This window comes from Aedes albopictus, chromosome 3 (assembly GCF_035046485.1).
Source record: "Aedes albopictus strain Foshan chromosome 3, AalbF5, whole genome shotgun sequence".
NCBI classification, from domain to species: domain Eukaryota; kingdom Metazoa; phylum Arthropoda; class Insecta; order Diptera; family Culicidae; genus Aedes; species Aedes albopictus.
Genome location: NC_085138.1, coordinates 7728452 through 7741515, shown reverse-complemented (window position 1 = coordinate 7741515; position 13064 = coordinate 7728452). Strand labels below are relative to the sequence as shown.

The 13064-nt window shown below is 43.5% G+C and overlaps 3 protein-coding genes across 4 annotated transcripts in view; 2 read left to right on the top strand and 1 right to left on the bottom strand.

The window, feature by feature from the left end:
• The window catches only part of LOC109426347 (E3 ubiquitin-protein ligase NRDP1), a 35959-nt gene extending 34789 nt beyond the window's left edge, over positions 1 to 1170 (top strand). For both annotated transcript variants that reach the window (XM_062858876.1, XM_062858875.1), the window contains exon 5: positions 685 to 1170. In XM_062858876.1, coding sequence (XP_062714860.1) covers positions 685 to 788 — 104 coding nt within the window. In that variant the 3' untranslated portion in view covers positions 789 to 1170. The remainder of the gene's footprint in view (positions 1 to 684) is intronic.
• The window catches only part of LOC109405004 (small ribosomal subunit protein uS12m), a 92203-nt gene that overhangs the window by 50701 nt on the left and 28438 nt on the right, over positions 1 to 13064 (top strand). The window lies entirely within an intron of this gene.
• On the bottom strand, positions 9194 to 12915 carry LOC115254457 (aminopeptidase N-like). Its single transcript, XM_029851983.2, has 3 exons — positions 11901 to 12915; positions 10807 to 11147; positions 9194 to 10747 (listed from the first exon to the last, which is right to left on the bottom strand). The coding sequence occupies exons 1-3, from the start codon at positions 12872 to 12874 to the stop codon at positions 9285 to 9287; spliced, it is 2778 nt and encodes a 925-aa protein (XP_029707843.2). The 5' UTR covers positions 12875 to 12915; the 3' UTR covers positions 9194 to 9284.

Below are 13064 nucleotides of genomic sequence, written 5' to 3'. Positions count from 1 at the left end.
GGAATTCATTTACAGATTTTGACTTCATTGATTTCTCCCAGATTTTTTCCACAGTTTCCTGCATTGATTCTTTGCGGGTTTCTTTTAGGAACATCGGGATTCTTTTCACCTGTTTTTTTTTCAAATTCTTCCCGAAATTTCTTCAGGGATTTCTGAAATTCCTCCCGAGATTTGTTCAGGGAATCCTCCTTAGAGTTCTCCAGGTATTCTTTCTCAAGAGATTTCTTAAATTTGTCTTTAAGGCATTCCTCTTACTATTTCTTTAGCAATTTCTTCAGGACTCTCTGACAAACCTCTCCTGGGATTTTTTCAGTGTTCCAGGATATTCAAAAGTAATTCATTCAGAAGTTACTACAAGATTCCTTTATGGTTTTTTCATGGATTTTTACCAGGATTCTTTCAGAAATTATGCTGGGTTTTCCCTCGGCATTCAAGATACGTACTCATTTATATCTTGAAATGGCTCTTGAATTTGAAGTTGATCGGTTCGTGGATTATATTTGGTTATGTAAGTTTACTGTTTTTCTAACGTTATTCAGTTTAACCGATATTACTACTATCGCAAATGTAGACCTGAGACTTTGAATTCCAGGATAGTTTATGAACAATTTGTTTATTCCGGAGTCAACAAATTACGTATTTAAACAACATTTCTTCAATAGCAAAAACACCGTATCATTCCAGGAAAACAAGCCGTTCTCGTGCTGCACTGCGACAACACGCACATGACCGAGGACGTGATGGTGGAACCGGGTCTGGTCATGATATTTGCTCACGGGATAGAGTAAGGCGCTGTAGATCTGTACACCTGGCCCCAAAAAGGCAATCAGCGAGCTTTGATGTGATGCTGCTCAGTGAAAACGAAAGCTGCAGGAGACCAACTTCTTGTGGAAATGTTGAGATTCGAATCTTTATACATACCTAACTACTTATTACTTGGAACACCGGACCCTTGAAATAAAACCACACAAAGATACAGACAAATAGTAGACAGAACAGCAACACTTGCCACCACCGTTTATTGAAGACAAATGGAAAAAAAATCAACTATAATCAACTTCTCATTTTTTTTTTCAACTGTAATTTGTATATGCGTGAAAAGTTTTGACTGCTTCGGTGCCATTTTGTTTGAAACGGCGGACAGCACAATTTTAGTTTATTATGAGTAGATGAAAAAGCACAATCGCATTTGCGGAGTTTTCGAAGCTCCGCAGAAAAACTCCGAAGTGTCAAAACCTCTTGCCAATATATTGCATATTAGTTTCACCCCCGCCCCTAATAGCCCGTTATGTTGCGGAAAACTCAATTATGACCAGATCTGGTCATTAAAGAGTTATCCTGTAACAAAAATGTGCTATTCGGGTCATTGCACCCCCCCCCCCCTAACCTCAACTTGTGAACCATCATATATCAGTGTGTACGACAAGAAGTTGAATCGAATGAAAGTAGTGAAAATGATCTCTGGATTTGGAATCCCCCCTCGTTGAAACAAATTTAAAACAACTTGTTCTACTAGAGTTGCAAGAGCGGAGAAGTGTGTGAAAGAGACAACAACTGGTCAAGAGTGAATGGCGGGTTCGAGAAAAGGGTTGAACAGTACGTTCTTGCAATCATCAGTATGTGTAGGTATTTGCGCGCTTGTTTACAATCGTAAGTTTCGGCGTTCGCTTCTGTGAATCAAAATTCAACAGCAAGCGAGTCAAACCGGTTAGGAATTGCCAAAACTGTTTGCGTTTTTTTTGCTAGTGATGATAATTGCCTAAAATGCTATGATTTTTTTTTTGAGTCTAGGTTAGATTAGGTTCTAGTTTTGACTTTTGTACTGGCAGAGCAAAGCGGATATTAGTTAGACAGAAAAGAAAGAATTTCTTAGTTGCTTTGCGATAGAAGAAAGGGAACGAGTTGCATTGATTTTTTTAGTCAGATAAGTTTAATTCTAATGCTTATAGTGTATTCTGAAGAAAGAATAAAGACCACTGTCGATGGAAAAACAAAATTGTTTTATTTTGTGTGGATCGAGGATCGTGCTTTGCCAAGTACCTAAAAGGGTATGGTTTCAACTTTTAATACTAATAATAGTCATAATGATAAAATACTTCTTTTTGTTGGTGTACTATTTGTTACTTATTTTTCAGGTTCAAAGTACTTATCTTCACTTTCATCCGAATTGTTGATATCCTACAGGTACTAACTAAAATATCGTGCTGAATTTCATGAAGAATTTCTTCAGGACTTTTTTCCAAATACTTTGACGTGATTGTTTTCAATGTTTCTTTAGAAGTTTTCCTAATATTTTAATGTTTTTCCCTGGATTCAGCATTCGTTTGGGAACTAAATTGAACATTTCTAAAAAGATTATTGAAATCAAACTTCAAAATTGGAAAATGTGGAAAAAACTGGGATGACTGCTTACAGAAGATTGTTGGAACAATTGTGATTGCTTTATCCTAGGTATTGTCCTCTAGTTGAGAGATGTTTGGTCCTTTCAACTCGTGGTACACTTTTTGAGTTGAAATTTTTAATTCAAGTTTAACTTTATAAAACACCAAATGTAAACCAAATTGCGATTTTCCTATAAGGCGTTGCATTTCGTTGACATTTACTTGTGGCACCCTCTCTCTTTCTCTCTTCTTGGCGTAACGTCCTCATTGGGACAAAGCCTGCTTCTCAGCTTAGTGTTCTATGAGCACTTCCACAGTTATTAACTGAGAGCTTCCTCTGCCAATGACCATTTTGCATGCATATATCGTGTGGCAGGCACGAAGATACTCTATGCCCAAGGAAGTCAAGGACATTTTCTTTACGAAAAGATCCTGGACCGACCGGGAATCGAACCCGTCACCCTCAGCATGGTCATGCTGAATACCCGTGCGTTTACCGCCTCGGCTATATGTGGCACCCATCATTGGGTATTAAATTATGATTTTTTTTTTCTGCCCAATGTATGGAAACAGCGAACTTTAACATCAATTTTCTTCGTTTATGCATTTTGTTAAGTGTAGAATTAGCATAAGTTAAAATACACAAAAATAAAAACAAAAAAAAAGCATTTTGTTACATACATTGTATTGTTAGGTTTGGTCTCTTTAAGGCGAAACTGGAAGCATTTCCTCACTTTTTAGTTTTTGATTTTTTTATTAAATAACGAAGCAATATTTTCAAAATCGGTTCTCGTACACATGTAGAGGATGGATCAAGGTATCTTCTGATTTTTTTTCGTAGTGGAAAATGTTTTTCGTTTTTGCAGAAACCATTTTTGAACGAAATTTCACAAAAAAATGGTTTGGAAAACTTTTTCAACACCAAACAAATTCAGAAGATACATTGATCCATACTATACATGTGTACGAAAACCGTTTTTGAAAACATTGCTAAGCTTCGTTATTTTTGAAAAAATCAAAAACTGAAAAAATGAGGAAATGCTTCCAGTTTCGCCTTAAGAGTACTCAAAGTGTGTGGTAAATGTCTGACAAAGAGCATCTCTCAGTGCCCAACTAACCAGTAAGCATTTAAAATAGCACTCCTTCAGCATTTTAGTTGCCTTAAACGACAAGGTGTTTAATGCTAATTAGCCGTATATACGCCTTTAGACCGTTCGCAATGCTGTTTTATTTTGTATGGCGAGTTTTAAAATTTTAAAACTCGCCATACAAAATAAAACAGCATTGCGAACGGCCTTAGTGCTACTCCGCAGCAGGTTTTGGCAAAATAACGGGCTATCTAAGTGCTACCCCTTCAGGAACGTCGTTTGCTTGTTTAAGTAGTGATTTGGGTTCCAACTTAGGATCCGAAGATACTGAAATATATTTACTTCTGAATCTGCTGCTACTGCTCCTCGACGCTACAGCTGTGCCGATGTCGTGCGTTGAATTTATACCCAATATAAATAATGCTTGGAAAACAGCTTCAGTTCGAACACCCAAAACTTGTTTTCAAAAAGATATTCCGTAGTGTGTATAGCTTTTTCATTTCTTGTTCGATCTGTAGTAGGGTAATTTTCCATTTGTTGCACGGTTAAAAACTCGCCTATTGTTGCACACTCCATGTTATTCTTATGAGGTGTGCAACAATTGGCGAACCTATATGATTTTCTCTTCCTCTTTTGAATAATCTTATGATCCGCCAAACCATCCACCTATTCGGCATCAGCGCATACTTTCCGACGAAATCTCAATTAGTATTTTTTTGATTGCCTAGTTCCATCAAACTCAGCTGCAGCAATGTTTGCTTCTGAGCTCTTGGATTGGTGAGGAAAAGCCGAAGAAGCAAATCAGATGCACAAATTTGTAAACAGAAGCATAGGTCCTGTAAAAGAGAGACAACATGTGCTGTGAAATGCATAACATATCTCCCATCCTTTTTTCTCTTAGCATTTAAAGAGCAGTTGGGAAGCATTCTGATTGCTTCCGAACGAAAACACCTCCAGCAGTTGAAATGCTGATTTACAGCCTAAAGCTTTTCAGCAGCACAGCTTATGCTATTTCAAGGCTGTTATGCAACTGCTTATGTAGGGCAGCAAGCATCTCAAATGCATAATACGGGCTGCTGTATGGCTTATTTAAATGCTTAGTGGTTACCTGGGTGTGTTTGTGTAAAGTCGTGTCCCTCAACATGTGAACAGATAATGAATCACTAAAATAACTAAAACGGGCGCTATGTATGGAATGAACAGAGAGCGTCACCGTAGCCTTGTGTGTTTGACATAACTCGAATTACAAATAAATAAACAATAAACACCTCCACTGCTGTCACAATGTTAATGTCCATATTCAGCTTTTACGTTAGCTTTCCATAAATTTTGAATCACCCCTCCCTGACAATTCTTGCCTTTGCATGCGCTGAACGTTAGAAAAGTTCCTTCATTGATCCAACCATTGATAACGCACGCACATTTCCCACTAGGGGGAACGATTTCTCCATCGATTGATAGCTGCTGTCGAGATCATAGTAGGCCACGATTCGACCATGTCTGACGTATTGCAGTGTATCAAGTCGCTGCGCTGGGCTATTCTCATCGAAAACCATCAGCCATTCCCACAATGGTGATCCTGCCAGGCTTTATTGGGGTTTTTGGCAATTAAACTCAATCATTGGCGAAAATCCCTCAGTCAGTAACAGAAACTAACAGTGAAAATGCCTGATTAAAGCAATGTTGTGGTGAACCGACAGCTATGAGTTTTGTTTTTTCTTGAATGAAGTGTAGAGGAGTGTTGTATTATTCGCCAAATAGAGTTTGTGGAGAGAAAATGTAAAAAAAACGCGTCCCGAGGATCGTCCGGATTGCCTGATTTGCCTGCGGAAGACGTGTCTCGATGACCGTTGGAGTTGTTTGTTTCGATTCTTTCGGAATCGAAGGACGTGCCTCGAAGGCAAGGTCGTTGAGGAATGGAAAAGAGGGGCCCGCCTCGAAGGCCGTCGAGAAATGGAAAAGAGGGACGCGCTTTTAAGATGCGTTTGAGAAATCGAAGAACGCGTCTTGAAGACTGTTGAGTTCATTTGAAGTGTTTTTCGAAATCGAAAACGAAGGACGCGTCCCGAGGATCGTCCGGATTGTCTGGCTTTTCTAAATGCAGGAACAGCAGAAGTGTCCCGAAGATCGTCGGATCGAAGGCCGTGGAATTGACTTAGACTGCAGTGTAGAAATTAGGGGACGCGAAAAACGTCGTATTTTAATGAGCTGGTTCTTGGAGAACCGAAGATCGTTATAATCACATGTGTTACTATCGTGCTTCGATGGCCGTTGCTTGAGTTGACATAAAAAAAGACAGTTATACCAGCGGCGTCATGCTCGCGATTTTTTCCGCAGTCAAGTTCGCAGATTGTGAACAATCCTCGGTACCCACTTTACGTAATTTATGTTTAGTCCCTTACTGTCAGAGCTGTCAGATCGGTGTAACACGCTAAATATTATTTACATAAAAAGCATTTTATACGGAAAAAAATACACGGTAATGAATATTTATTGGGTACCGGACTGGACACAGAAAATTTAATGGTTCTCGTTGGTACATCGAGGTCTTGAAATTAGTCTATGGTTATACCGTCTTCAGCTGAACATTACTAACATTAGACAACGGACAACACATACAACACCCAGTTGCCCAGTGAAGAATATTCCGTTCGACGAAAAGTTTTCCCCGACTAGAGCGGGAATCGAACCCTCACTCCGAGGCTTACGAGACACCTAGACGACTGACGCCGCTAACCGCTCGGCCACGAAGCCCACAGACTTCGTTTGGAATAATTAGAAAAGAAGCGGATGGACGCACCATGAACACCGTCGAGTTGATTGCGTAATATGAGTCTCCATAAACGACAAACCTAATTTTGGAGAAGACCTTTCAGAAATTGGCGACGTCATACAGTTTTGGGCCAATCTATGGGAAAACCATGTACAATACAGCGCCGATGGATTGTGGCTGGCAGACGGAGTCATAGCGTAATGAAGTTAGAGAAATGACCGAGGTCGTGGTAACCGCTCATGGAATACGTAAGGCCACCCGGTATACCAGAAAATGGGCTTCCCAAGGACCCTTTTTCGTGCACAGTTTTGTAAATTATCTACGGATGGCAGAGTACTTCGACATTGCGCAAGGAGAACCCACACAGCTACCACAATTCATTCCCAAGAGTATAACTTATCTTCTGTCAAAGGACCAAAACATAGTTGATCCAGCAATGTACTGATCAATAATATGTCTTCCAAGTCTGTACAAAGGGCTGGCAATGGTTATAGTGAGGAGGATCCGAGACCTCTACGATGTCAACAGCGCAGCGTGAAGACCAAAGAACAACAGGGGTGCCGCAAGAACGGAAGCCTGCAAATACCAGGGCATCATAGATGAAGTCATTGTGGGCCAACGGCAAAGAAACCTTCGCACTACTACGCGCGTTGACTACAAGAAAGCGTTCGAATCAGTACTGCACTCGTACGAAAGTACTGCAGTTGTACAACGTAGACGTGAACGGTACCTATCAGGCTAGGTCAAGCGCTCCCAGCATCATGAGAGTCTGTAGTTCGTTATGGTTCCCCTTGTCGCGAACTCTCTCAGCACCGGAATCGACAAATGCCGGTAAATCCTTCTTCGCCGGGGTTAAGCATTATATCGGGGTCAAGTAGTGGTTGTCAGCTGCGTCTGCATCAACGAACAGGAGGAGATTCGGAATATGGTTGGAGGCGAAGTGTCCCAAAATACCTCGGCTTCTTAACTTAGAAGTATTATTCACCATACAGCGATCACAAAGAATCTGCAGGGCCAGTTCTTGTATCGTGTAAACTATGTTCTGGAGAGTTTTCTGTCAGTCGACAAGAAGGTGAAGGCGATCATAACGTTTGCTGTGCACCTGGCCTCGTGGCGTTAGAATGCGCAGTACAAGTGGTATTTATCAAGCATCGAATGCGCCACCCAAAGTCACCGATATTCAGGAACTGATTCAGCAGCGGCGGAAATATTTCGTAGAAAGCTAGATCCGTCACGAAATGTACCGCACTGCATCTGGTCCAGGAGGATTACCAGCTAAACTGCGTAACGTGGAAGCAAAGCATCAAAACTCGAGCATATCGATAAGGCGGCGTCGAACGCTTGGCTGGTACTGGTTGACCTCTTCTTGGAAGCAAAAACTTCAGAAGTTTACAGGGTAGCTACCCACGACCGGATTATTGTGGCGAAGAAATATCTGCGCGATTCAGTATGAGAAACGATCGAGCATATAGTTCTCAGCTAACCAGTGTTGGCTGGATCTGGCTACTTCACTTCTTCTTCTTCTTCTTCTTCTTCTTCTTGGCGTAACGTCCTCTTTGGGACAAAGCCTGCTTCTCAGCTTGTGTTCAATGAGCACTTCCACAGTTTTTAACTGAGAGCTTCCTCTGCCAATGACCATTTTGCATGTGTATATCGTGTGGCAGGCACGAAGATACTCTATGCCCAAGGAAGTCAAGGAAATTTCCTTTACGAAAAGATCCTGGACCGACCGGGAATCGAACCCGTCACCCTCAGCATGGTCATGCTGAATACCCGTGCGTTTACCGCCTCGGCTATATGGGCCCTTCAATGGCTACTTCAATCGACACCAAAAATGTGCATCAGTTTGTGTATAAGACAAAACTTCGTCGACAGATTCGTAAGCCGACGACCACCTCGATACGATTAAAACAGTCGAGGCAGTATTGTTTCTATAAGGATGAAGTCGATGCGGAGCCTCTAGAGGACTACTGGAGTACAGTCAAGGCAGTCTTCGACGGCGCAGTTGAGAGAACCGTCGGGTATACATGGAAAGGAGTCTACGATTGGTTTGATGAAGTGTGGAGAGAAATGGTAGCGTGGGCGTCAACGCTGTAGCATGGAACCCGGCAGACCAATCAACGATACAAACAGAAGTTGAACCCCTGCCTCGTTAAAAGAAACACAATTTCTACCAAAAGCTCAAAACATTCAGCAAAGGCTTTGTGTCTCGAGCTGAAATATACAGGGATGTGGACGGGAGCCTCTTGATGGACGGATGTAAGGTGATTGAAAGGTGGCTGTAACACTTCGATGAAAATCTGAACGGCGTGGAGATCGTAGAAACTGCAGACTAAGGCAGCAGAGAAAACGATAGCGTCAGATGACGAGAATGAAACTATTTTTGGATAGTAGAAGTAATTAGGGATGCCTTCCACCAGCTTTAATATAAATGATGTTATCGGAGCTTATATTATCAAGATATGCTCGAGGAAGTTGGTCATCAGTCTACATCGGTTAAAAGCCAGGATCTGGGAAACCCTAGATCTAGATCATCTTCAGTCATCTGTTGCCTAAAGTAAACAAGTTCGTGGGAAATTATCAAACTGGCTTCATCTACGGCCGGTCGACAATGGACCAGATCTTCGCCGTATGGAAAATTCTCCAGAAATGTCGTGAACCTGTTCATCGACTTCAATACGGCATGTGACAGTATCGATCGCTCAGAGCTATGGGAAATTATGAACGAGAACGGTCACCCTGGGAACTCTCATGCTTACTTTTCATCATCGCTTTGGAAGCTGTGATGCGATGAACCGGGCTCAACAGCCAGGGTACGATTTTCATGGAATTCAGTCAGTTTGTCTGCTTTGCGGATGATTTGCACATTATTGCAATGAGGTGGTTGCGTGGATAAGCATCAAAACCTACTACTTAATTTGCTTAAACAAAAACAGAAATAACGAGTTACATTTATTTTTATCCAGGCATAATTTATTTCTAATACTCATAGCGTACTCTGAAGAAAGAGTAAACACCCCTATCGATGGTGAACTGATGATATTACTGCGTGTACGCCCCGAAGAACTCTTCCGCTACGAGTCCCTCCAGCGTATTGAACCAAGCCATATTATTCCGGGCAGTGGTTCTCGCCGAGGTGGCGGTATTAGCCGAAATCTTTTCACCCAACGCGTTCAGAAGACCTTCCAACTGTTCCAACTCTTCAACGTTATTCGTACGGGATGCAATGTTAGACACGGCACTGTTCAATGTGCTCTGGCCAAGTCGGCTGACGAACTCATCGATGAGCGATCCATCGCTGAGGAACTCGAGCAGTGCGTCGACTCCGACGCGCGATGCGGAGTAAACGGACGACACGATACGGGTTCGCTCGGTTTCCAGGAAGTTGAACGTCGCCCCGCTACCGATCGAAGTCATGAGGAACGACTTGAGGAACTCCTTTTCTTGAGAACAACCCAGCGAGTCGATCAAGACGGCTCGTTCGGCTTGGTTCTTGGACGCTAGGAGGCGTTCGTACAGCCAGACGAATTCCGTTTGTCCGGTTTGGTGCAAACCGTAGCAGTAGACTACAGTGGCGATATCCGGATGAACTGGAGTGTTGGCGGCCACTGCGGTTCTCAAGGCGTTTCCTGTGCGTGTGATACAGTCTTGGAGTCCGACTCGACAAGCCCACGTGGTGATGGTTTGTTTGAGGTATTTCTCCATGGTGGTTTCAGTGTCCGGCACGCTGTCAACTGAATGAACTGAGTAAATTGGCTGGATAAGTTGCGTGACGTAGTTGATGAAGTACTGGTACTGTGAAGTGCCGCGAAGCTTATTGTTGAAGTAGGTAAGGACGGAGCTAGCTGCCGCCCATGGTGGGTATGAGGTTTCCTGCTTCAAGTACGTCATTAGGTTCAGCGGCACGGTCAAATCGAGACGTTCGGCTCTAGCCAGGTTGTAGGCGTCGTTGATCAACTGAGCGCGATTCTGGACGTGGACGGCCGAAGGATTCTGCTGAAGTGCGTCGGTGATCAACTGCCAGTTCTTGGCATCGTAGTTCACTCGGTAGTAGCCGGTTTGTTGCTTGTTGAAGATGACCCAATCTTCAGCTGGAATCGTCGTTGTCAGCTTAGTTGCTTTGGTAGATAACCATTCGAAGCTAAGAGTTTCAAAGTTGGGCGTAGACTTCGTAGCGTAGTTGTACGGAACGTGGTATACGTGGTCATTTGGCAACTGACGATCACTGTAGAACCGTTCTTGGGAGACAACGATTTCTCCAGTCTTGTAGTCTCGACGCACCGTCAGCAAAGGGAATCCTGCCACAGTTGTCCACGAGTCCATCACATCTTTGACGTTGAATGCCTTAGGTAGAACATCCTTTCCGCTGACCGCAAACTGTATTCCTTCGTAGAGGTGATCAGCTACGGCTCCGTCTAGTTCTCTACTGTTGAAGTAGGATACGAGACCTTCTCTCCAGTTGTCGTCTTGGAATGCGACGCGGAACATGTTTAGGACGCTTCCGGCTGAAATGAAAATCAATAAGGTAATAATCCTTGAAGATTCCTTGGACATTTTTACCTACACTTATCGTACGCAACGGTATCGAACAGGCCAGCGATCTCACTCGGAGTCGCCGCATTCCAGGTCATGGGTCGAACCGATTCTCGGGCATCCGCCGAGAAGGCATTGTGAATGACCTCCACGGCCCACAGGTCCCAGTAGTTGGTCTCCGGGTAGGCCAGCTGAGCCGCCAAGTATTCGTACACCGTAGCGAATCCTTCGTTCAGCCAGATATAGGACCACCAGTCGGGGCTGACCAAGTTGCCGAACCACTGGTGGGCATACTCGTGCGCGATGATTGTGTCGACATTCTTCTTGGTGCGATAGGAGTTGATCGCCGGATTGAATAACAGGACGGGTTCACTGGAATCAGAAGATAGACACGAGATTGTAGGGTTCAGACGGGCCCAGCCTATGTGTTGAAGCCCAGTGCAATATATTCTTATCGGAACAAGACAATATGATTGACAAGAGTCTGCCGATAAGGTTGCGAATGTGCTGTTTCATCGATATGACATGGGCGGGCGAAAACAGGTAGTAATCGTTGGTTTTGGCTATTTAGGGATTTCTTGGTGTACTGAATCATCCGTCTGGAAGCTGTAAAAGTTTAATTCAGGTGTGTCAATCAAATTTTCGTAGACTGTTGGGCGATTAAAAAAATACGACCGTAGATGTTCTAGGTTTTTCAGATTGCTCAGAAATTTGGGTAAACAGAAACCCCTGAGCCCAGAATGATCGTTCTGCCAACATGCTTTTGAGTACACGCATTGAATCCAAGTTATAATATTTGTGCTACATCGATGGACTATCGGATATTCGGAACCCTCACTTGATTTGAAGTCTTAAGATCCTTCGATAACCAATATTTCATTCACCATGAAATCTTGGACTTACTTGAAGCCCTATGTTTAATTATCATGGAAAGTACCATCCTGCGCCAAGGCTGGCAAATTTTGAGTATTAGAAGATGATATAATAAACCTTTGGAACACTACCATCATCGTAAACTCTGTCAACTACTGTATGTTAATCGAAGTTAGGGAGTTAAACAAGTGGCCTTATCACCTCTGGACGAGTTCAACTTCAGTCACGAACACTGAACACCCATTCACTCACCCATACGTTACCAAGCCCCAGTTTTCCATGGCCCCGGAGCCGCGATCCGGAATGGCGATCTGCGTCATCTTGGGCATGTACTTGGTATACTCCACACCGGTGTACGCACTCAGGGCGTTCAGGATATCCACTCCAGCCTGCAGGGGATATTCGGTTTCTTCGTAAACGTTCGGCCGGGCATAAACCGTTTGGTAACCGCTGGTACGAATCCGGAAGTTCGACACGGCAAACGCCAACAAGTAGGTGGACATTTTGGTCGACTTCTGGAACTTGGTGGTCACGTAGTCGGCATCGTCGACATCCGGGATCAGAGCGCCGTCCTGAGGCATGTTGGCGACCGCATTGTAGTCCTTCGAGTGGGTTATAGAGAGCGTAAAAGTGGCCTTTAGTTTCGGTTCGTCGAAGCACGGGAATGCCGATCTAGCGTGGGTTGGTTCGAACTTGCTCGAGGCTAGATAATGACGTTTTCCATCGTTATCCAGGTAGGACGATGCGAAAAAGCCTTGGTTGTTGTTGTCCTGCAACCCTCCATTGAATTCCAGCTTGACCATGTAACTTCCGGGTTCCATTACGGAGCTGTGTTTGATTGCGAGATGTTCCGTCTCTGCATCCGTCGAAAATTCCGGAGATTCCAGCTCCGTTTGAACTTCCCCGGAGACCGAGTACAACGTGACCTTCCATATCGATAGGCGACGGTTATGAACGGTTACTGTATCGGTTGACTCCAGCACATTGAAGAATATTTCGACCGTTCCTTGGAACTGTCGGTTATTTTGATGAATCGCGGTCTTCAGATGAAGATTGTAGTGCGTGGGAACGGTGACTGTAGGAAGCCTGTACGCTTCGTTAACTTCCTGAAGCAGTTCGACTTCCGGTTCCTCCGAGAGGTCTCCTTCTAGTTTGCGCCATAAGGGATGATCAGCCGAAACCGACAGAACTACTAGAGCACACAAAAACACTTGCTTCAAAACCATTCCACTTGTTTCCCTAAGAGGGATAAGTACTACTAGAAAGAAAAGACTAAACTAAATCCCCAATCACTTATTGGCGACTATTTATTGGCCGATTTACAACCATATAAAACGACTGATAAGATATCCCAACATCTGCTACAGACGTAGTATCTACACTCGAGGCACGGCGTTTCGGATGCACAAAATCGTA

What these genes read in the sequence shown, in the direction of transcription:
- LOC115254457 (XM_029851983.2), bottom strand. Translation starts at nt 12,874, where the DNA reads ATGGTTTTGAAGCAAGTGTTTTTGTGTGCTCTAGTAGTTCTGTCGGTT. An exon ending in TGGGGCTTGGTAACGTATGG is followed by an intron (nt 11,148 to 11,900) that starts GTGAGTGAATGG and finishes TTCTGATTCCAG; the next exon opens with TGAACCCGTCCTGTTATTCA. An exon ending in TACCGTTGCGTACGATAAGT is followed by an intron (nt 10,748 to 10,806) that starts GTAGGTAAAAAT and finishes TTTTCATTTCAG; the next exon opens with CCGGAAGCGTCCTAAACATG.